Here is a 23,627-nt window from a genome sequence, read left to right as displayed (position 1 = left end):
CTTCACCCTCCCCAGCAGGATGGTCAGATGTCTGAGCCCAGGAAAGATGGGAAAACATGGAAATCCAAGAGTCGGATGAGGATGATACCTGGCCTAATTAATGCCCAGTCTCAGAAGCCAAGGCTCTGAAGAAAGGAGGCAGTGGCCCCAAATGTTTGCATTTATTATATACAAAGGTGCAGACCCTAGACTCTCAGAAACACGTCAACAGGTACAAAGCTAAGACAGAGCTGGTGAGATACTAAGAGAGGGACAGGGAACACCGAGGTACTCATGCCTGGGCCAGAGCAGCCACCTAGGGCCCCTTCCACCTTTGGTCCAGACAGCCCCTTGGCCCACCTTGTCCTGGGGTACAGGACAGGACTCTGGGCTGGGGTACAGGAGCTGGCTATTCTGTGAAGCTAGTGTCAGGAGAAGCAGGGACTATCAGAGGTCAGACGGTCCCTCTCCACTGTGGGCCAATTTCCCTCCAGGACCCAGGGGTTTCAGCTTCACAAAAACTATCACATACATTTTGAACAGGAAAACAGGCAAAATGGTTGGCTAGAAGGAAAACAGAAACACTGCAGGGAGGACACCTGAGTATGCAAGTGGACAGAGGCTACCCCGCAGACCATGATGCAGGTCATGGGCAGCCAGAACTGTGGGTGACCGTGGCCCTCCAGGTGGTGCCAGGAACAGTGCAGGCAGACAGCGTTTGGGTGAGTTGGTTTCAGGAGGCTACCTGTCCTCTGCTGGGCATGGCACAGGCTCTGGGGACTATGGGATGTCGCCGAAAGGATTAAAACCCAACCTAGCCATGTCCCCAAGCCTCACCCCCGTGCCATGATGGCTCTGGTTCTTTGAAAAGTACCCCACCCTGGGGACAGACCATGGCCTTGAGCAGTGGCTAGCCTCCACGAAAACTGGAACATGTGTGCATGTTGCCCACAAAAGGCCATACTACCCTAGCATAAGGAGCCCCACCTGCTTGATCTCCCTGGGGTGATATGAAAAAGAACTCCCACCCCAGTCTTTAAATTTTGAGATTTCAAACGAGCACAATTTCAAGTGAGGAAGAGAACAAAGTAGGGTCCCAGCAACTCCAGCAAGGATGTCTCCCAACCATGCTGGCATAAGAAGTCTCGTGTACAGACAGGACAAACACCAGGCACAGGGAGAAAAGACTGTACCCACATACACATACCCATTTTCTCTCTCTCTCTCTCTCTCTCTCTCTCTCACGCACACACACACACACACACATGCACACACACACGCACACAATCGAGTGGCAGCCAGAGGCACAGAGACATGCTCAGGGGGCTGCTTCGGGGGGTCCATGTAGGCCGGGTTGTAAGGAGGCTGGCTGGCAGGGTAGGGCATGGCGGCACCTCCTGAAAACAGAGAGGACACTGGTTATGAACATGGAGGGCTGCAATGTGAGGGGACAGTGGTATTAGACCTGGGGGGTCAGGCAGGGTCAGGCAGTTGGCAGTGGTACTTACCGGCCAATGTTTCGTGGTAAGCCGGGGGGCCCATTGGCTGGGCAGGGTAGGGTGGTGGGTACTGTGTCGGGTAGGGTGCTGCCGGCATCCCTGGCTGCGGGGGCATGGGGTGGTAGCCCTGGTACGTCGGTCCAGGGTAGCCGGGTGGCACACTTGGAGGCTGAGGGTAAGGGGTGTGTACCACGGTGGTGGCCGTGGTGGTGGTTACCACCGCTGCAAAGAGAATCCCAGTCAAGACCGCCCCTCACTCCCACTCAGCCAAGCCAGGGTCCTGGTCGGCTCCCCTTGCACCTGGGGTCACAGTGGGGCAGGGAGGGGGTGGGCATACTTACGACGTGGTGGCCGGCGGCACATCTTGTAGAGACAGCAGCAGGAACACGTGAAGCAGACGATGAGGGTGACCACAGCGAGCACAAAGATGGTCAGGCCAATGGCTACAGTTGTTCCAAACCTGCCAAAGAGCCAGTCATGACCTCTCGCTCCTGCCCAGGACGAACACCCCACCATTCGCAGGGGCACCCCTCCTGCCAAAGGAGACTCTGGGCAGCACAGAGCGACTTCAAGGCTGTGCAGCTTGGACCTCTGTCAGACTGTGTCCTCAGCGTATAATGGGGTTGTTCTGTGAGCCTGGCTAAAGCACCTCAGCCAGGGCCTGCCCCTCTTTTCCCCCCGGCTAGAAGCATGGCAGGGAGTTCTAGTGCCTCCCCACCAGACACACATCTTGTCCACTTCCACCCACTCAGCAGATGGTCCTCAGTCCCTAGGGGCAAGACAGACCAGCTCATGGCTTCTGGGAGCCCACAGTTCAGTGTACGAGACAGATGTTGAGGTAAAATGACTCTGGAAGCACAAGGGACAAAGGTGGGGAGAAACTGCAGGAGAGCAGAGGCCAGTGTGGCCAGAACAGTGGGGAGAGGCACGCAGGGAACACAGCCTCAGCACTAGCCCCAGAGAGGGGCTGCTGACCCCTTGGCTCCCTGGCAGTGACCGTGAGCCTGCTGGGTGCCAAGCACTGTGCCAGGGGTTCATGTACATCCCTGGGCTCCCGCGCTCTGACTAGTATGGCCAGTGGGTCAACAAAGAGCCATGTAGTTGATACAAGGGTGCTGGAGCTGGTGCTCCTTCTGGAAGAAGAGGTCTGCCCATCTGATGCCCGCCCTCAGCAAGGACCACAGCAGAGTGGAGGGGCTTGGAGAAAGAACAGACCCTTGGGACGCCTGGGTGGCTCAGCAGTTGAGTGTCTGCCTTTGACTCAGGTCGTGATCCTGGAGTCCCGGGATCAAGTCTCACATCGGGCTCCCTGCATGGAGCCTGCTTCTCCCTCTGCCTGTGTCTCTGCCAATCTCTCTGTCTCTCGTGAATAAATAAAATCTTAAAAAAAAAAAAAAAAAAAAAAAAGAGAGAGAGAGAGAGAGAAAGAAAGAACAGACCCTGGCCAGGAAGTTCGCCAAAACTGACTTTCAAGGGCAGACAGAGTCCCTTGCTCTCCTCCTCTGTTACCAGAGACCCAGCTCTATTCTAAGAAAAGGCACATGCTTGGTGACTGCACCTAGTACATTAAAACATGCAAGGAGGGGCACCTGGCTGGCTCAGTTGGTAGAATGTGCTTGATCTCTGGGTCGTGAGTTCAAGCTCCACCCACACTGGGCATGGAGCCTCCTTAAAAAAATAAAATAAAATACATTAAAAGACAAAACATGGACAGAGCTTGGTGAGCTATAGGGCGTGTGCCTCTCCTGAAGGCCCCGGAAGGGCTGTGGCCCCGTCCACCCTGGGTGCAGGGGCTTCCCCCACAGTCCAGGGGACAGCACCACCTCCGCAGGGCCCCACACAGCCCGGGGAGGGGACTGGCTAAGAACAGACCTTTCACAGCAGGGACTCCAAAATACACAACCACATTCACAAAACAGAATGTGCGGCCCCTCACCTGGCCCTGACTCACAAGTTCCTCCTAAACCCTCTCCTGCCCCAAGGAATGGAGCGGAACACACACTCCCACACATACCACACACAGTATGGCGCCCAAGCTCACCCCATGTTAGCCTCCGCCTTCACTCCCAGGGCTCCAGCACCCCTGGACTTCCCCTCTTTCCATCATGGGCCACTCAGTCTCAATCTCCTCCCCTTTCCAGGAAACAGAAAGCAAATCTTGGTCCTCCCCTAGCCCTGACGTCAGTGGGAGGAAGAGCAATACAGAGCCCTTAAAGACACAGCAGGCCCAGCTGCACCCAGGGCGGCCAGGAGCAGGGACTGAAGCCTGGGGTGGTCAGGCGGTCCTCCCGGAGCTGCCTCCCCAGCCTCACCTGCCCTCACCTGGCCTCTCACCATGGCTGTCCACCCCCCTGCCCGGACGTTGCCCTGGCATCACAGGTGCCCTGAGTGCACAAGCCACACTCTTGCTCAACCCACCAGCCCTGTTCCAGTTGTCTTCCTTGATGGGCAACTTCAGTTGCCACCAGCAGCCCCTGGGGCCCCCAGAATGATGAGTCCCCTCAGCCCCCCTCTCCTACCTGCACATGCTTCAAGCCACTAGCCTGCCTCACCAGGATGATGCAGATGTCTTCTCAAGTGCCCTTGGCCAACCTGCCAAGTCTGATCATATCACCCCTGCTCAAAAGCCTACCATGGCTCCTTCACATGGGATCATGCAGGAATTTGATTTATAATTTACTTGTTAAACTGTGTGTATCTGGGGCACCTGGCTGGCTCAGTCGGTAAAGCATGTGACTCTTGATCTAGGGGTTGTGAGTTCAAGTCCCACTGGGTGTAGAGATTACTTGAAAATTAAAAAAAAAAGTCTAAAATAAATAAACTGTGTGTATCTATGTATTATAGTTGGCAATAAAAGACCAAAAAAAAAAATCTAAGATATGTCTCACCATATAGTAATACTTACAATAAGATAGATTTTAATCTTGAGTTAATAAAGTCTAAATAAAATAAAACCTGTGTGATCTGGGGGCACCTGGGTGGTTTAGTGGTTGAACACCTGCCTTTGGCTTAGGTCGTGATCCTGGGGTCTTGGAATCGAGTCCCACATCAGGCTCCCTGCAGGCAGTCTGCTTCTCCCTCTGCCTATGACTCTGCCTCTCTCTGAGTCTTTCATGAATAAATAAATAAAATCTTAAAAAAAAAAAAAAAAAACTTGTGTGATCTGGAACTCCCACCTTACCTCGTTCTCTGTGCTCTAGCCACATCACCTTCCTTTCAGCTTTTCAAAGCACCATGCTGTATCTGACCTCAGAGTCTTTGCGTATGTAGCTCCTCCTGCCTGGTCTGCCCTTCTCTTCCTCTTACCCTCACCCTTCAGAACTCAGTTCAAAATATCACTTCCTTGGGGACATCTTCCCTGACCATCCAGATAAGTTCAGGCTCCTTGATAAATGCTCTTACAGAATTAAATTCCTGTCTACCTCAGTTTATAAATGGACACTCTGTGTAAGCATTTGATTGACATGCACCTTGTCTCCAGCCTATGGATTCACAGAGGCACAGACATACCTGCTTTGGGCCATCACTGTATCTTCAGCATCCAGCATACAGTAAGTGTTAAATAGGTATCTGATGAATGAAAAATTCACTCAAGACCCATGGGTAACACCTAGTGGGATAGCCAGGCATCGTCCTCTGAGGAAGGGTAATATTTGAGGGGTGGTTGCAGAGTGTGGCAGGGGCCTTTAGTGCCAATGGTCATAGTTCTAGTGGAACCACGCCCCTGAGAGGAGGGAATGGGGTTCCCAAGGTTGGATCAGAGTCCAAAGGCCAAGTTCAAAAAATGCAGAATCAGCCCAGGCAGGGTGTGCTCAGGGCTGAACGGGTGGTCCCAGAAGGCCGAAGACTCCCAATGTTTGGGCCAGGGAAAGACCATCTGTGGAACAGGGACAAGAGCAATTTCACCGTGATACTGGCAATACAGCGGACTGGCCATGATACAGCGGGTGTGAGAGCCACAGAAAGGATGCTGGGAGGGCTGGGACAGGTGCACCAGGGCCTCACCTCACCTAAGGGACCTGCATGCCTTTCCCTCCACACTGTCCTAGCAGTCAGGGTCAGCAATTACCAGCCTGGACCTGTGACCATGCATCCTACAAATCAGGTGCTTAAAAACATGCCAATCCTGCCCGACCATCCTGTGAATAGCAAGGAACTAGGAAAGGACAATGAAATGAGGATCCAAAAGAATCATGACAGGGGACTAAGGAAGCTCTAGGGAGCATACAAGCCAAGAATGGACACAGACACTGACTGCTCAACAGAGCAGGATGGGGCTCACCTGCCAAAGTTGGGGAGCAGGCAGCAGAAGACCTAGACCAACCCCACGCCACATCATGGGGAGCACAGTGACCACGTCAAGGGAAGACACCACCCATCCAGGCTGTGACAAGCAGAGGTGGCCTCATCTGGGTCCCTGTACTCTGCCTTGATGCCTCATTCTTGGGGAACCCAAGGAGTCACTGACACAGGGAGACGTGGGTTTTTTTCCCCCCACTGAAGCTTTCCTGGAGCTCCCAGCCACGGGCTGGGGAGCAGGAGCTGGAAACCACCTAGAAGCCACACTTCAGTGGATAAACAGTGCCCTTGGCCAAGGGGGCAGCACCCAGATGCCCACCAGAGGGCATTCACAGAAGTGTCATTAGGGACCCTGCCCTTCCACCTGCTTCCCATGCCCTAAACCTTCATAAGGCAGGTGCTGTGCGAGACACAAGGTCTCTGGTCGGAGAGCAGAGGAGAGGTGAGGCAGGGAGAGGGCAGGCCAGCTGGCAGCAGGCAGGGCCGGGGCACGAAGGGCAGAGCCAGGGGACAGGGAGTAGCCACGCCCGCCACGCCCAGGACACGCAGGGGCGGGGGCACGCAGCTGCCAACTCACACACCAGACCCAGGGCCCTGTGCACACCTCGGGGAGCGACAGGTGCTCCAGGCTCACCCCAGTCACCTCTCTGCTGCCACCACTCCTCCCGTGTCCCTCGGGACCTCGCTCTGCAATGTCCCCTCCCTCCCCTTTCTCAGCTCAAGTCTCCACCAGCATTGAAGAAGCCCTTCTCCAACCCGACTTCTCCTCCTCCTGTCCTAGTCCTCCACCAGATCGCTCTCTGAAGCTGTCTGCACTCGCTTCACCCTACACACTGCCTACTCACTCTTCAATCCGCTCCACTAAACGGCACCTCCTGCCAAGGGTACCACGGCCTCTGTGCGGTAGCATCCACATTTCTCAGCACCCCACAGCCCAAGCGTCCTCCCCTTTCTCCCCACGGCTCTGAACCCTCCCTCTGGGCACCTCCCCAGGCCATTCTCAAATGTTCCTAATGCTCAGGTTCAGTCCTCAACACACCCCTACCACCCACCCTGAGCCCTTCACCCTAACCGGCTCCTGGTCCCACATCCTCTCCAGGGCTGGACCTCTGGGAGGTCAACAGAGCAGAGACCACCCCCACCATCACCCCCACTCCCTAGAAGGCAACTGCTGAATTGTGTCCAGCCTCCCTCTGGCCTCCCAACACTTACTCCACCCATACGAAGTGTGCATCATAACACCTCGTCATGGTGGCAACAAGACAGAGCAGGAACTTGGCCAAGGGAACTGAGGTTTGGGAGATTGGGTTGTTGCCTGGCCCTGACACAGCAACCATGACGCACAAGCCCTGACAGAGACTGGGCATATCAGTTGTCCCAGCATCTTTACCACACCATCACTACTCTATCACTGAGCACCTGCATCACCATCATGTCATCACCATCACCACTGCCACCCCATCACCATCACCCTCACCCTGCCACCATCACCACCTTAACTCATCACCATCACAACCATTGTCCCATTACTGTCACTACTGTCACCCTGACATCACTGCCACCATCACCCATCACCATCACCACTGTCACCCCATGCCTGTCACCACTATTTCCCATCACTGTCACTAACACCCATCACTGTCACCACCATCACCCTGTCACCATCACCACTGCCACATCACTGTCATCATTGCCCTGTCACTATCAACACCATCACCCCCATCACTGTCACTCTCTCCCCATCAGTCACCTGTGCCCAATCCATATTGGGCACCTGTCTCACCTAGGTCAATATGGACCCTCTACCCTTTTTTTTTTTAAAGATTTTATTTATTTATTCATAAGAGACAAAGAGAGACAGAGACACAGGCAGAGAGAGAAACAGGCTCCCCACAAGGAGCCTGATTCGGAACTCGATTCCAGATCCCGGGATCACACGCTAAGCCAAAGGCAGAGGCTCAACTGCTAAGCCACTCAGGCATCCCTAGACCCTCTACCCTTGGCCTTTCAACTGTCAGCCACTGTCCCCCCATCCCTAGTACAATGATGATGACTCAACTTTCCAATATAAGGATCAAGGGAGGGGGATTCCTGGGGTGGCTCAGCAGTTTAGCGCCTGCCTTTGGCCCAGCGCGTGATCCTGGAGTCCCGGGATCGAGTCTCGCGTCGGGCTCCCGGCATGGAGCCTGCTTCTCCCTCTGCCTGTGTCTCTGCCTCTCTCTCTCTCTCTGTCTATCATGAATAAAATATATATATATATAAAAGGATCAAGGACCTGGTGATCAACTTCTCTGCAGCCCTACTACAATGACTCTGTGGCCACCTGGTCCCCACAGCCCTCACTCTAGCCCACTGAGGCCCCTGTCACCTCGACCAGGAAGATGTACCCAGCCTGCAAGTTTTACTTACCCTGACATGGGATCACTGTCCAAGCTGGAATAGAACCTCAGCGCCGAGCCCAGCTGCTCCAGCGACTCCATATCAATGGACACACTGAAAGACGAAACCTCACGATTAATATACCCAAGCCCCACCTAGCACATCAGGAACAAACACTACCTTAGCACACACACAAAATGCACAAAAGCCAATCCTCTACAGGCCACAGAGTAGCCCTGATGGCCCCTGAGGAGGACTATCACACACACCAGGATCTCACACATTCCTCTCGAGTGTACACGGAACATTCTCTAGTACAGACTACATGTAAGGTCACAAAACAAGGTTCAACAGATTTGGAAAGACTGGTATCATACAAAGTCATCTTCTCCCACCACAATGCGATGAAGTTAGAAGTCAGAAAGGAAGACTACCATGTCACAAAGTTCAAACAGAAATGCTAAACATAACTCACACCTTGAGAAACTAACATGGTACCAAAAAAGAAAAGCAGCAACAAAATTGTACATTAATAAGAAATTATAAAGCAAATTAAGAAATATGTAATATAGGGCAGCCCGGGTGGCTCAGCGGTTTAGCGCCACCTTCAGCCCAGGGCATGATCCTGGAGACCTGGGATCGAGTCCCACGTCGGGCTCCTTCAATGGAGCCTGTTTCTCCCTCTGCTTGTGTCTCTGCCTCTCTCTCTCTGTGTCTCTCATGAATAAATAAATAAAATCTTAAAAAAAAAAAGAATGATATTTGTGATTTGCAATGATATGGATAGAGCTAGAGTGTATTATGCTGGTTGAAATAAGTCAATCAGAGAAAGACAAATACCGTATGATTTCACTCATGTGGAATTTAGGGGAAAAAAAGAGAGAGAAGGAGGCACACCATAAGAGACTTAAAACGAAAAGGATTTTATTTATTTATGAGACACAGAATGAGAGAGAGAGAGAGAGAGAGAGGCAGAGGGAGAAGCAGGCTCCATGCAGGAAGCCTGATGCAGGACTCAATACCGGGACCCCAGGATTACGTCCTGAGCTGAAGGCAGATGCTCAACTGCTGAGCCAATCAGGCATCCTTCATAAGAGGCTCTTAACTATAGGAAATAAACTGAGGGTTAATGGAGGGAGGTGGGCAGGGGATGGGCTAGTTGGGGAATGGTCATTAAAGAGGGCTGATGAGCACTGGGTGCTGTTTGTAAGTGATGGATCATTCAGTTCTACTCCTAAAACCAATATTAATTATATTGTATATTAACTAACTAGAATTTAAATTAATATTTAGAAGAAAATAATAAATAAAATTGTGCAGGGTGGGAAAAAAGAAATTAAGAAATAAATAAAACTGAAAATAAATAAATAAATTAATTAATAAATAATAAATAAAACTGGATAAGAAAAATATGATAGGTTAAAATTCATGAAACATAGCTAACAGAGTTCTTAGAGGGAAATTTATTATTTTTTTTTTTTTAGATTTTTATTTATTTATTCATGAGAGACACAGAGAGAGAGAGGCAGAGACACAAGCAGAGGGAGAAGCAGGCTCCCTGTGAGGAGTGTGATGCAGGACTCTATCCAGGGATCACGCCCTGAGCCAAAGGCAGCCGTTCACCACTGAGCCACCCAGCTGCCCCTATTATCTTTCTTTTTTTTTTTTAGGATTGATTTACTTATTTCGGAGAGACAGAGATTCCAAGGTGGGAGGAGGGGCAAAGGGAAAGGGAGAGGGAAAGAATCTTTAGTAGGCTCTCCACTGAGCACAGAGCCTGACACCACGTTTGATCTCACAACCCTGAGACCATTACCTGAACTGAAATCAAGAGTCAAACACTCAGGGCACCTGCGTGGCTCAGTCAGTTTAAGAATCTGCCTTCTGTTCAGGTCATGATCCCAGAGTCCTGGGATCAAGCCCTTCAAAAGGCTCTCTTCTCGTGTGAGCCTACCTCTGCCTCTCCCTAACTTACCACCCCCGTTCATGTTTGCTCTCTCTCTCTCAAATACATAAATAAAATCTTAAAAAAAAAAAAAAAAAGCCACTCAACCAAGTCACCCAGGTGCCCCCAAAATGTATTTATCTTTAAAAGTAATATGTGGGGGCAGCCCTGGTGGCGCAGCGGTTTGGTGCCGCCTGCAGCCTGGGGTGTGATCCTGGAGACCTGGGATTGAGTCCCACATCGGGCTCTCTGCATGGAGCCTGCTTCTCCCTCTCCCTCTGCCTGTGTCTCTGCCTCTCTCTGTGTGTCTATGAATAAATAAATAAAATCTTTAAAAATAAAAATAAATAAAAATAAAAGTAAGATGTGGGATCCCTGGATAGCTCAGCGGTTTAGCGCCTGCCTTTGGCCCAGGGCGCGATCCTGGAGACCCGGAATCGAGTCCCACGTCGGGCTCCTGGTATGGAACCTACTTCTCCCTCCTCCTGTGTCTCTGACTCTCACTCTCTATGTCTATAATAAATAAATACATAAATAAACCTTTAAAAAATAAATAAATAATAAAAGTAAGATGTTAGGGACGCCTGGGTAGCTCAGTGGTTGAGCATCTATCTACCTTAGGCTCAGGTCGTGATCCCGGGGTCCTAGAATCGAGTCCTGCATCAGGCTCTGCACAGCAAGCCTGCTTCTCCCTCTGCCCCTCTCTCGCTCATGAATAAATAAAAATAAAATATTTTTTTAAAAATTTAAAAAGTAAGATATTAAACTCAAGAAAGTGGGGGAAAAGTAATAGAGCAAAGCCCCTCATTAAGGAAGAGATTAATAAAGGGAAACACAAAAATACAATAGAGCAACAGCCACAAAAAGTAATACAAAAGATTTAAAAACCCAAAGTTGATAGACCTCTGGCAAGACTCATCAAAGAGAAAAGTCACACAAAGGGAAAAAAAGCATAATAAAAAGGGGGAGTGACGCCTGGGTGGCTCTGTGGTTTAGCACCCGCCTTTAGCCTAGGGCCTGATCCCGGCAGGGAGGCTGCTTCTCCCTCTGCCTGTGTCTCTGCCTCTCTCTGTGTGTCTCTCATGAATAAATAAAATCTTAAAAACAAATAAATAAACAAATAAATAAAAGGGGGAAATAACTACAGGTACAACAGATTTTAAAAGTAGTAACTTTAAGGGTGTCTGCGTGACACAGTTGGTTGAGCATCTGACTCTTGGTTTCAGCTCAGTTCATGATCTCAGGGTCATGGGATCAAGCCCCATGTAGGCTCTGCACTTGCTGCAGTTTGCTTGAGACTCTCTCTCCCTTTCTCTCTGCCCCTCCCCACTGCCTTCCCTCTCTCTCACTCTAAAATAGATAAATAAAGGATGCCTGGATGGCTCAGTTGGTTAAGTATCTGCCTTTCGCTCAGGTCATGATCCCAGGATCCTGGGATCGAGTCCCACATCAGGCTCCCTGCTCAGTGAGGTGCTTGCTTCTCCCTCTCTCTCTGCCACTGCTCCTGCTTGAGCTCTCTCTCTCTCTCAAATAAATAAATAAAATATCTTAAAAATAAATAAATCTTCAAAAAATAAAAGTAATAACTTCATTGGACAGTATCAAAAAGACAAAATATAACAAGTACTAGGGAAAATGTGGAGAAAAGGGAACAATCGTGTATGGTTAGTAGGAATGCAAACTGGTGCAGCCACTCTGATAAACAGTATGGAGTTTCCCCAACAAGTTAAAAATAGGCCGGGCACCCCTGTGGCGCAGCGGTTTAGCGCCGCCTGCAGCCTGGGGTGTGATCCTTGAGACCCGGGATCGAGTCCCACGTCGGGCTCCCTGCATGGAGCCTGCTTCTCCCTCTGCCTGTGTCTCTGCCTCTCCCTCTCTCTCTCTCTCTCTCTCTCTCTCTCTCTCTGAATAAATAAATAAATCTTAAAAAAAAAAAAAAAGTTGAAAATAGGCGTAAACAGGGCAGCCCCGGTGGCCCAGCGGTTTAGCACCGCCTTCGCCTTCAACCCGTGTGTGATCCTGGAGACCCAGAATCGAGTCCCATGTCAGGCTCCCTGCAAGGAGCCTGCTTTTCTCCCTCTGCCTGTATCTCTGCCTCTCTCTCTCTCTCTCTCTCTCTCTCTCTCTGTGAGTCTGTCATGAATAAATAAAATCTTTAAAAAATAATAATAATAAAATAGGCATAAACATATAATCCATAAATAAGCAATTCCACTTCTGGATATTTACCTGAAGAAAATGAAAACACAGGCAGCCTTGGTGGCTCAGCGGTTTAGTGCCACCTTCTGCTCGTGATCCTGGAGTCCCAGGATGGAGTCCTGCATTGGGCTCCCTGTGTGGAGCCTGCTTCTCCCTCTGCCTGTGTCTCTGCCTCTCTCTCTCTGTGTCTCTCATGAATAAATAAATAAAGTCTTAAAAAAAAAAAGAACTTTCACAAGGGAGTTACAATTTAAAAAAAAAAGAAAATGAAAACACCAATTTGAAAAGATATGTGCACCCTTAGGTTCACTGCAGAATTATTTATAATAGGACATAGAAGCACCGCAAGTGTTGATTGGTAGATTAGTGGATAATGAAGATGTGAGATACACAGACACACAGACATACACACATAAACACACACTGGATAGAGCAACATGGATAGAACTAAAGGGTATTATGTTAACCAAAATAAGACAGAGAAAGGCAAATACCGTATGATTTCACTTATATGTGGAATCTAAGAAACAGCAAAACATAACAGAAAGAGACTCATAGATACAGGAAACAAACTGGTGATTACCAGAGGGAGGATAAGTTGGGGGGTGGGGTGGGTGAAGGGGGTTAAGAGGCACAAACTTCTAGTCATAAAATACACACGCCACAGGGATGTAATGTACAGCACAGGGAATATACTCAATAATATTGTAGTAACTTTGTATGGTGACAAATGGTGACTATACTTATTCTGGGATCATTTTGCAATATAAAAATAGTGAATCACTATGATGTATATCTGAAACTAATAGAATCTTGTTTGTCAACTATACTTTGATTTAAAAAATAATTACTTATATTCTTTTTAAAGTTTATTTATTTATTTATTAGAGAGAGGGAGAGAGAACAAGACTGGGCATAGAGGGAGAGGGAGAAGCAGATTCCCTGCTGAGCAGAGAACCCAATGCAATGTTTGTTCCCAGGACCCTGAAATCCTGACCTGAGCTAAAAGCAGACACCTAACCAACTGAGCACCTAGGTACTCCCCTTATTTGGATTCCGATTTGAACAAACCACCCATGAAAAGGAACAAGTGGAGGCAACTAAAGACAGACTGGCACTGAAAATTATTAATGATTTACTGTTCATTGTGCCAAATATGTTACTGAATTAGTGGTTATATTTCTTTACAAAGGACTCATTTGTGCAGATGAAAACTGTACAAATGAAAAACATTTAAGAAGAAAATTTTTAAAAGATTTATTTTAGAGAGAGCAGGGGGAGGGGCAAAAGCAGAGAAAGAATCTCAGGCAGACTCCCCAATGAGGACACAGCCCAACTTGGGGCTTGATCCCAGAACCCTGAGATCATGACCTGAGCCAAAATCCAGAGTTGGATGCTCAACCCATTGAGCCACCCAGACACCCTGGGAGAAATTTTTATGGTGTTTCAATTTTTATTTTGTTTTAAAATAATCTGAAAAAAAGTGAGGGGGGCATGTATAGAATAAGAGCATCAGGGCAGCCCGGGTGGCTCAGCGGTTTAGCACCACCTTCAGCCCAGGGCATGATCCTAGAGACCCAGGATCGAGTCCGACGTCAGGCTCCCTGTATGGAGCCTGCTTCTCCCTATGCCTGTGTCTCTGCCTCTCTCTCTCTCTCTCTCTCTCTCGAATAAATAAAATCTTAAGAAAAAAAAAAGCATCAGAGTTTTGGTAACTATGGAAGCAGGTGATGGATATATAGTTATATTATTCTCTCTGCTTTTATAATTTTGGAAAATTTCTAAAATTAAGTGTAAAACAAAATAAAATTAAAAAGCATTAGGAACACCTACATTCTATTTTTTTTTTAAGGTTTTATTTATTTGTTCACGAGAGACAGAGAGAGAGAGAGAGAGAGAGAGAGAGGCAGAGACAGAAGCAGGCTCCTCGCAGGGAGCCTGATGTGGGACTCGATCCCAGTTCCTAGGATCAATCACACCCTGAGCTAAAGGCAGCTGCTCAACCGCTGAGCCACCCAGGCATCCCGGAGCACCTATATTCTAAATTTGAAGGAAAAGTGAAGCTGAAGAAAAAAACTATTTATTTATTTATTTATTTATTTATTTATTTATTTATTTTAAGATTTTCTTTATTTATTCATGAGAGACACAGAGAGAGGCAGAGACATAGGCAGAGGGAGAAGCAAGCTCCATGCAGGGAGCTTGATGTGGGACTCGATCCTGGGACTCTAGGATCATGCTCTGGGCCAAAGGCTGGCACAAACTGCTGAGCCACCCAGGCACCCCCCCCCAAAAATTTTTTAATTAAAAAAAAAAAAAAAGTGAAGCTGAAGAGAAAATATTTTTTAAAAACCAGTGTACAGGGATCTCTGGGTGGCTCAGCAGTTTAGTGCCTGCCTTTGGCCCAGGGTGCAATCCTGGAGTCCCGGGATCAAGTCCCGCATCGGGCTCCCTGCATGGAGTCTGCTTCTCCCTCTGTCTGTGTCTCTGCCTCTCTCTCTCTCTCTCTCTCTGTCTATAATGGATAAATAAATAAAATCTTTAAAAAAAAAAACAAACAGTATACAGGGGCTGGTCAGTTGGAAAAGCATGTGACTCTTGATCTCAGAGTCATGGGTTTGAACCCCACATTGGGTATAGAGATAAAACTTTTTTGAAAAATCAATGCATGGGCTTAGGTGAGCAATAACAGAGCAAAAGATACCAAGCTGGTGTATTGGAGGCTGGAAATAAAGATCCATGGAAGTAAGCCTGGCACCTGAGGCTCTGTTCTCCTGGAAGCATTAGCCAACTTCAGAGGAGCAGCTGAAGGGCTGAGTAGCACTTCCAAAAGTCTCAGGTGATAGATATTAGAACCAGAGCCCACCAGGTGGGAAAGCCCTGATGATTCCCACTCACTTGGGATGAGGCCTCAAAAGCTGCACCCCAAGAAGAAGGGAGGAAGGTGAGTATAGAGATCTCAGCTTCTAATCCTCTTAGTCTCTCCAGTTAGGCCAAGATGGTTTTAAGAGTGCTGTGTCCCAGGGTGCCTGGGTGGCTCAGTGGTTGAGCGTCAGCCTTTGGCTCAGGTTGTAATCCTGGGGTCCTGGGATTGAGTCTCGCATCAGACTGCCCACATGGAGCCTGGATCTTCCTTTGCCTATGTCTCTGCCAATCTGTGTCTCTCATCAATAAATAAAATAAAGAATCTTAAAAAAAAAAAAAAAAAGAATGCTGTGTCCCTGACAAAAGCAATATAAATCATTTAAATCCTCCCTGGAAGAAGTCCTAGACTCTAAATTTCTATAATCAATTCTGTAAATGTAGCATCAAGCACACCATCAAAAATTTTCAGGAACACTAGGACACTAGACAACATGAATACAAAACAGAGACAATTGACAACAGAAATACCCCCAGGGCTTCAAATATTGAAGCTACTGACATCAAACGCCACCACATACATAGTTCAAGGAGACAAAAGAAAAAACCAAGCAGTCCAGGAGAACATGAAATATAAAAGAAGACACAAAAATTCTAGAACTAAAAAACAATACTACAAATTCATAATTTATTAGTCACAGTTGAAGACAGAATTAATCAAATGGAGGATAGGTCTACATGTAGACTGAAGCTCAGAGACACAAAAAGATAGTAAATGTAAAGACAGAAGGTGGTGGGCAAAATATGAAATACAAGAGGTTTACAAGTGGTCTTACATATCTGTAGAGTCCTAAAAGGAAAAGAGTGAGAGAATGGAGCAGAAGCAATGTTTAAAGAGATAACGGCTGCCAGTTTTTCAAAACTGAAGAAAAACAGGCCAGTAATTCAAGAAGTACTGAGAACCCCAAGCACAGCACAAAGCCACAGTGAGGCACATCACAGCAAAACTGCTAAAAAACAAATACAAAGAAAAATCTTAAAAGTAGTCAGAGGCACACCTGGGAGCTCAGTCAGTTGAGTGTCTGACTCTTGGTTTCAACTCAGGTCATGATCTCAGGGTAGGTGAGATGGAGCCCTGCATCAGGCTCCCTGATCAGGGGGAGTCTGCTTGGGATTCTCTCTTTCCCTCTGCCCGTCATCTGGCACATGCATGCGCTCTCTCTCAAATAAATAAATAAATAAATAAATAAATAAATAAATAAAATCTTTTTAAAAAATTAAAAGTTTATAAAAAGTAGTCAGAGAAAACGTGTTGCTTGCAAAGGAGCAATGACTAAACTGTCATTTGGTTTCTCAATAAAAATGACATCAGAAGACAATGGAATGGAGCACCTGGCTGGCTCCTTCAGAAAAGCCTCTCAAGGTCATAGATTCAAGCCCCACATTGGGTATAGAGATTACTTAAAAAAAAAAAATTAAAAAGACAATGTAATAAAAGCCTTAAGGGCTAAAAGAAGTTAATAGCTGCCAACCTAGAGATCTATAACCAGGAAAACTATCCTTTAGGAAGGAAGGTGAAATAAAGACATTTTCAGAGAAACAAAAACAGAGAAAATTTGACACCAGCATACCTGCATGAGAGGTAGAAGGAACACGATCTCAGTTGAGGCTTAAAGATGCAGGAAGCAATAAGCAGCAGCAGAGAGGATAAATATATGGATAAATGCAAATAAACATTCGCTGTCAAAAACAAACAACTTACTATCTTTGAGGTTTACAATAGTATTACAAGAGATAAAGAGGCATATTATACATGATAAAATGAATAATTCACCAGAAAGTCAAACCAAAAAAAAAAAAAAAAAGTCAAACCAATCCTAAGTATGTATGTACCTAATAACAAAACATCAGAATTCATGAAGCAAATATTGATAGAACTAAAAGAAGAATAAATATATCTGTGGTCTCTTAGTAATCGACAAAACAAGCAGACAAAACCAATAAGGACGGAAAGGATCCAAACACTATTATCAACCAACTTGACCTAACTGACACTTATAAAAGGACTACACCCAACAACTGCAGAATATACCATTTTTTAAGTTCATGTGAAACACTTACCAAGGTATGGTATATGCTGGGACATAAAATGAATCTCAATAAATTTCAAAGGACTTAAATCTTAAAAGAAAACTTCGCAATGAGATATTACTACACATTCACCAAAATTATTAAAATTCAAACCTTCTAGGAAATAGAAATAATTCTAAATCTTGACTGAGGTATTATATGTGAGAAGTATACATTTACTAAAACTCATCAAACTGAAACATTAAGACTTGTGCATTTTACTGTATGTAATACCTCAATTTTTTTCTTTAATTTTTAAAAATTTATTTTATTTTATTTTATTTTATTTTATTTTATTTTATTTTATTTTATTTATTTATTTATTATTTTTGAAAGAGAGCATGAGCAAGGGGGAAGGGCAGAAGGAGAGGAGAGAATCCCAGGCAAGCTCCATGCTCAGCTCAGTGCAGAGCCAGATGCAGAGCCAGATGCAGGGCTCAACCTGAGCCAAAACCAAGATTTGGACACCAACTGACTGAGCTACCCAGATGCCCCTATACCTCAATTTTTTAAAAAATGGTTTATAACACCAAGTTTTGAGAGGATGCACAGCAAACTGGACTTCTCACACATGGTTGGTAAGAGTATAAATGGTACAACAGTGTTAGAAAACTATAAGTATCTGCCAGAGCTGAACACATGCACCCAATGACTCAGCAATTTTACTCCTAGATATTTACCCAAAAGAAATATGTGTTATTTAAAGTTTTATTTTTTTAGGTAATCTCTATTCCCAGTGTGGGGCCTGAGATCAAGAGTCTCATGCTCTCTGACTGAGCCAGCCAGGAGTCCCAGAAATATGTTTCTTTTAAAAGATACCAAAGAGGGACATGTGGGTGGCTCAGTTAAATGCTTGACTCTTGATTTTGGTTCAGATCATGAGCTTGAGGTCATGAGATGAAGCCCCAAGTTGGGTTCCATACTCAATAGGGAGTCTGTTTGAGATTCTTTCTCTCCCTCTCTCTCTGCCCTTCCTCCCCTCATGCACACTCTCTCTCTCTCAAATAAATAAATAAATCTTTAAAATGCATCAAAGATTTGTAAAAAAGAGTTCTTAGTATCGCTGTAAGAATAGCAGAAACCTTCCTTAGTCTAATAAAAGTTGTCTTAAAAAAAACTACAACAAATAATTATTTTTAATCATGAAATGATGAAAGCCTTCTCTCTGAGACAAGAATGCTACCTATTATCACTTTCGATCAACACTGTACTTGAGATCTTAGCCAGTGCAATAAAGCAAGAAAAAGTAATTAAAAGTATAAGAATAGGAATGGAAGAAATAAAACATTAATTACATATGATGTGACTTGGTAGAAAATTCTAAAGAAGTTTCAACTAAAATCACTCAAATTAACAAGTAAATTTAGTAAAGTCTCTGGATACAAGGTCAATTTATAAAAATGTATTACCTTTCTCTGTATCAATAAATAATGAGAATCTTAAACTATACTACTTATAGTACCATCAAAAAAGATTAATTACCTAGGGAAAAAAATACAGATGCAGAGAAACTATTTGACAAAATTCAAAATTCTTTTATGACTAAAAGTACAAGCAAACTAGAAATAGAAGGAAACTTCTTTAATCTGATAAATGGCACCAATAAAAAAGCTACAACTAGCATCATACCTAATACTGTATGTTTTATCTAAACAGGGAAATATGCTCTCACCACGTCCATTCAACATTGCAATGGAGGTCTTAGCCCATGCAATGAGGCAAGAAAGAGGAATAAAGGCATACAGAGTATGAAAGAAGTAAAGAGTAGAAGGGGAAAAAATGGAATAAAACCAAACCAAAACAATATGGTAAGTGAAAAAGAAAGAAATACAGAATAGGAGAGAACAATGAAAAGCACAAAAATAAGATGATAAATATAGTTTCAGAACACCAATAATTACATTAAATGTAAATGAAATGTTCCTTTATTTAAAAAATTACTGGAATGGATTTTTGTTTTTTAAAGGACACCAAAAGGTTGGAAGTAAAAGGGTAGAATAGGATCCATCAGGAATCCTTAGGTAGGGATACCTGGGTGGCTCAGTTGTTGAGTGTCTGCCTTCCGGCTCAGGGCGTGATTCCAGGATCCGGGATTGAGTCCCACATCGGGCCCCCTGCATGGAGTTGCTTCTCCCTCTGCCTATGTCTCTGCCTCTCTCTATGTCTCTCATGAATAAATAAAGTCTTTAAAAAACAAAACTTTAACTTAAAAAATCAGTCAATCAGGGATCTCTGGGTGGCTCAGTGGTTTGGCGCCTGCCTTTGGCCCGGGGCGTGATCCTGGAGTCTCAGAAATCGAGTCCCACATCAGGCTCCCTGTATGGAGCCTGCTTCTCCCTCTGCCTGTGTCTCTGCCTCTCTCTCTCTCTCTCTCTCTCTCTCTGTGTCTCTCATGAATAAATAAATAGAATCTTAAAAAAAAAAAAATCAGGCAATCAATCACACAAACAAAAGGACATACAGGCTGGTTGCTTATGGAGTGAGAGGGAAATGGAAGGCTCATGTGAGATTGAATATGTAAAATGGTATGAGCTGATCTTGCCCAGACCAGTGATGATCACCTGCCATGAGCTGAATAGTTGAACCACCTCAAGCCTCTCTATACCTATGACTAAACACAAAAGAAACACAGATTTGGCAAAGGGAGATCTTATTTCCAGCCCATGAAACGGTCTGAATCCAGATGGAATGCAAATCCACTGGCCACACCAAGAGGACACAGGCAGTGTAATGTGCATTCCAGGGGCCCCAGGATGATACCTACATAAATCACATACAATCCCCCTGCCAGGTACATGCATACACTACAGGGTACACTCACACCAAGGTGTGCACAGATACAGGTACATAGCCAGGCATGAGCCACAGCGCCAGCTGAGGCCACCACCCCTGAGAAACCCGCTCAGCCGAAGACTGAGTGTGCCAGGTGAGCTGCAGCCCTTGAAGGTTGGGGAGAGAGGGACAAGGAACTAACTGAGCAAGTTCTGGGGAATTCAGCCCAGAACAGGAGCTCCCCAACCTCACCCCCACCCCTAGTCCAGTGCTCTACCATCTTGAAGCAGCTCAGAGGCCAGAGGGGCAAGGCTATTTCTCCTTCATGCACACTTCTGCTGGGGGCAGACTCAGGTGCACCCACCTGGCTTCAGGCACACCACACCCTTCTTCATTCCATACAAATTTCTTCAGCTCATCAGAGCAGCAGTATTGGTAGTAACAGTTGCCACAGCAGAACTCAGGACAGGACTCAGGGAAGAGGTTGTGTCCATGGGAAGCCACACACACCTCACTGCGAGCTGGAGTAGACAAACACACTGGTCAATCTGTGGCCATGGGGCCAGGCCTCACGCCAGATCTCAGCCACGTCCCGGTCAACAGCCCTGGCCCAGCACAGCCATCAGGTACAAGAGTCTGGGCTGTCTTTGAGCGACACTAGTCATTGGCCACTTCTGGCCACATCCCCATCAGCCTTGCCCTCTCCCCCACCCTATAGCACAGGCACCTAACTGGGCTCCCTCTCTCCCCCACCAGCCACTTGCCTTCTGACAGAAGCCTGACCTTTCTAAGTGGGAATCTGATCACTTCCTGCTCTTGGACCATCCCTGGTCTCCACTGTCTCATGCTCAAGTCCAGGGTCTAGATCACCAAGGGCTTTGATGGTCACCCCAACTTTCCAGCTCTGCCCACACTCAGGCCATATTTTTTGCCTATTTTTCATTCCTTGTCTTCAAATCTACCCGTCGTTGAAGGCCTTCCTCCAGGCCCCTTCCTCCAGAAGCCGCCCAAGCCCAGCAGTAACAGAGCTGAACTGGAACACCCCCAACCAGCTGCAGAGGCCCAGACACTGGGCCAATGAGTTCCCAATCCTTACTCTGTCTCCTCTCCACTCAGCCACAGCAGCCTCAGCCTCTGCTAGACAGGGGACTGCAGGGGCCTGGCTCTCAGGGCACAGATCACAGACCACACCCTCGGGGCAGGCTGTCTTCAGACCAACTCGCCATTGGCCATTGGTCACAGCCATACCCACCATATATGTGTCTGTGAAGCACTTCACCCTAGGCTGGGCCTGTAGCAGATAACCTAGAAAATGTTTACGCAATTGGTGACCAGGGTTCTGGGACGGCAGTACCACCTCAACTCCAGAACCATCACAAGGCTTTCAGCCAGAGCTGGGATCCAAGGACCTTTCCATAGGCTGGGATAAAGACAGAGCTTCAATATTCCAGGTCATGATGAAAGGACCTGGCTGACAAGTGTGGGAAATTACCGAGGACTTTGGAAGACCATGAGGCTTGCAAACTTCCAGGAAGATGCTATAGTCATGTATCCTTAGGCTAGATTAGCAGAGATCTAGAGCCCACCAGCAGGATGGGGTGGTCCCAGATGGTACCTGGACAGACCCCAAAAGGAACACCCATTTCAGCAAGGTCCAGATGACTGTGGTAGCCTGGGGACAGGTCTGATGATAAACCCTGAAGTATGGGTATGTCACCTGGAAACAGGGCACAGCACCTGGACTCTGGAGACCCAGACTGGCCAGGGCCCCAGGGCAGTGTGCAGCCTGGTCAGTATATCATGTACAGAGCGAAGCCCAAAGACAGAGGCACTGAGCGACCTCCTTGAGAAGAGATAACTATAAATGGGAGGGGGGGGGTGGCGGGCAGGGCGGGGTGCTCTGTTCTTGACAGGTTCAGGCAGAGCCCTGCTCTGGGCAAAGCTGCAGGGCAGAGGACCTGGCTGCTACCAGGCTCACCCCAGCCAGCTGTGCAACTGACAATAGGTATGGTCCACGTGGCCCATGCTACTGGGTAACTCAGGTGACCACCTCCTTACAGCCTTATGGCCACAGCCCAGCCTCTAAGCTGGGGCTGCACACACACCCCAACACCGTTTGGGCCAAGAGCCCACGACACAAATGCTCTTCTGGGCCCCAGACACTCTGCACGAGCTGTGCCAGATTTCACTGGACCAGGGACCAGGGCTCCACCTTCTCCTTTCCCACCCCAAGTTCCCAGATTCATCTCACCCCCCAGGAAATAAAGCCCTTCTACTCAAGGAAGCCACTCACCCCAGAGGGATCATCGCTTCCTCTGGCTGGGCAAGGGGCTGTTCCAATTCCTACCCCTAAAGGGCCCCCAGCCTGGCCTCCTTGTCTGTGAATCATCGGTCTACCATTAACACACACAGTAGTGTTTCCTCCAACCCCTGAGGCCAGGCTCAGCGGTCTCCAGGAACCCAAGGGCCATGGAGCAGCGGGTGGGGTCTTCTAGCCAGTAAATAGAGCCTAAGGGAAGGCCTCTGATGGAGGGGCCAGGCTTCCCTCCTGCCACACCCTAGGCTAAGGAGCCCCTGGGGACCCAATCCCTTGGAACATCTGAAAGAGCAGACGCCACCACTACTGCCACCATCGAGGGCAGGACGAGGGTGGCAACTTCCTAGGGTCTGAGCAGTGTCAGTTCAGATAGGAGGCTGCTGTGGTCCAGGTCAGGTCAGGCCTGGGGGCTGGCTGACCGCCTCCGGGTTATTGGGGTGGGGGCCACTGCGGGGATGGTGCTGCCCGGGTTCACTCCAGAGACTGCACGGAGGTGGCTACCACCCTCCCCAACACACTGTCCCTTCCCTGGGACAAACTCCACCCCACCCCCACGGGCTCACCACCTGGAGGCGGCGGGAGCAGCAGCAGCAGCAGCAGCAGGATCCGTGGCGCGGGCGCCCGCGCGGCCATGGCGGGGCGGTGGACGGACCGAAGGACACACGGGCAGAGGCTGCAGGGGTTGAGGTGCGCGGCAGCCTCGGCGACCCGTGAGGCCACCGCTTCCTCGCCCCGCCCCGGCGGGCTGTTCCGGGAACCCCGCCCGGAGGAGGGAGCAGGGAGAGCGAGGCCGGGGAGGGGAGCCGACGCCCCTCCCAGCCTCGGCCGGGCCAGTCGGGGGCCACACGGAAACCACGGCCCCAGCCGCCCCCAGGCGCGCGCCTGGCGGCCCCCTCGACGCTGCCCTCTGTGCGGGGGATACTTTCCGCCCCCGCCTCCCCCGCGCCCCAGGTCCGCATCCTAACCCTGGGGAGGCGGGACACAGGCGCTCCCCGCGGCGGGCCGGCCGTCCCGGGCCCGCGGATCCCCACCCCAGGGGCCAGGGGCCAGGGGCCAGGTGAGGTGGGGGAACGGTGCCCGGGCCCAGCCGGCCGCACAGCGGGCACTCCAGAAAGGCCAGTCCCTCCGGCAAGCCTTGTCTGAAGGCCCTGAGGCAGCTCCACCGCCTTGCCCACTGAGCGGACACCTCTATCCTCCAGGCATCCCACCCCCCAGCCCAGGCAGGCTCACCCTGCTTCTCAGGGCA

At 48.2% G+C, this 23,627-nt stretch overlaps 1 protein-coding gene across 2 annotated transcripts; it reads right to left on the bottom strand.

Moving 5' to 3' along the window:
- Positions 1-124: 124 nt before the first annotated feature.
- On the bottom strand, positions 125-23,129 carry SHISA5 (shisa family member 5). Of its 2 annotated transcripts, none has more exons than XM_038566546.1 (6): positions 22,945-23,129; positions 20,429-20,585; positions 8,187-8,270; positions 1,820-1,938; positions 1,488-1,700; positions 125-1,376 (listed from the first exon to the last, which is right to left on the bottom strand). In XM_038566546.1, exons 1-6 carry the CDS (start codon positions 23,012-23,014, stop codon positions 943-945), a joined length of 1,077 nt encoding a protein of 358 aa, XP_038422474.1. In that variant the 5' UTR covers positions 23,015-23,129; the 3' UTR covers positions 125-942. The 2 variants fall into 2 exon arrangements, with proteins under 2 accessions (XP_038422474.1, XP_038422475.1); XM_038566547.1 differs by having other exon boundaries at positions 22,948-23,128.
- Between the last annotated feature and the right edge of the window lie 498 nt (positions 23,130-23,627).

This window comes from Canis lupus, chromosome 20 (assembly GCF_011100685.1).
Source record: "Canis lupus familiaris isolate Mischka breed German Shepherd chromosome 20, alternate assembly UU_Cfam_GSD_1.0, whole genome shotgun sequence".
Taxonomy (NCBI): Eukaryota; Metazoa; Chordata; class Mammalia; order Carnivora; family Canidae; genus Canis; species Canis lupus.
The sequence above is the reverse complement of the archived record's forward strand: the minus strand, read 5'-3'. Positions and strand labels throughout refer to the sequence as shown.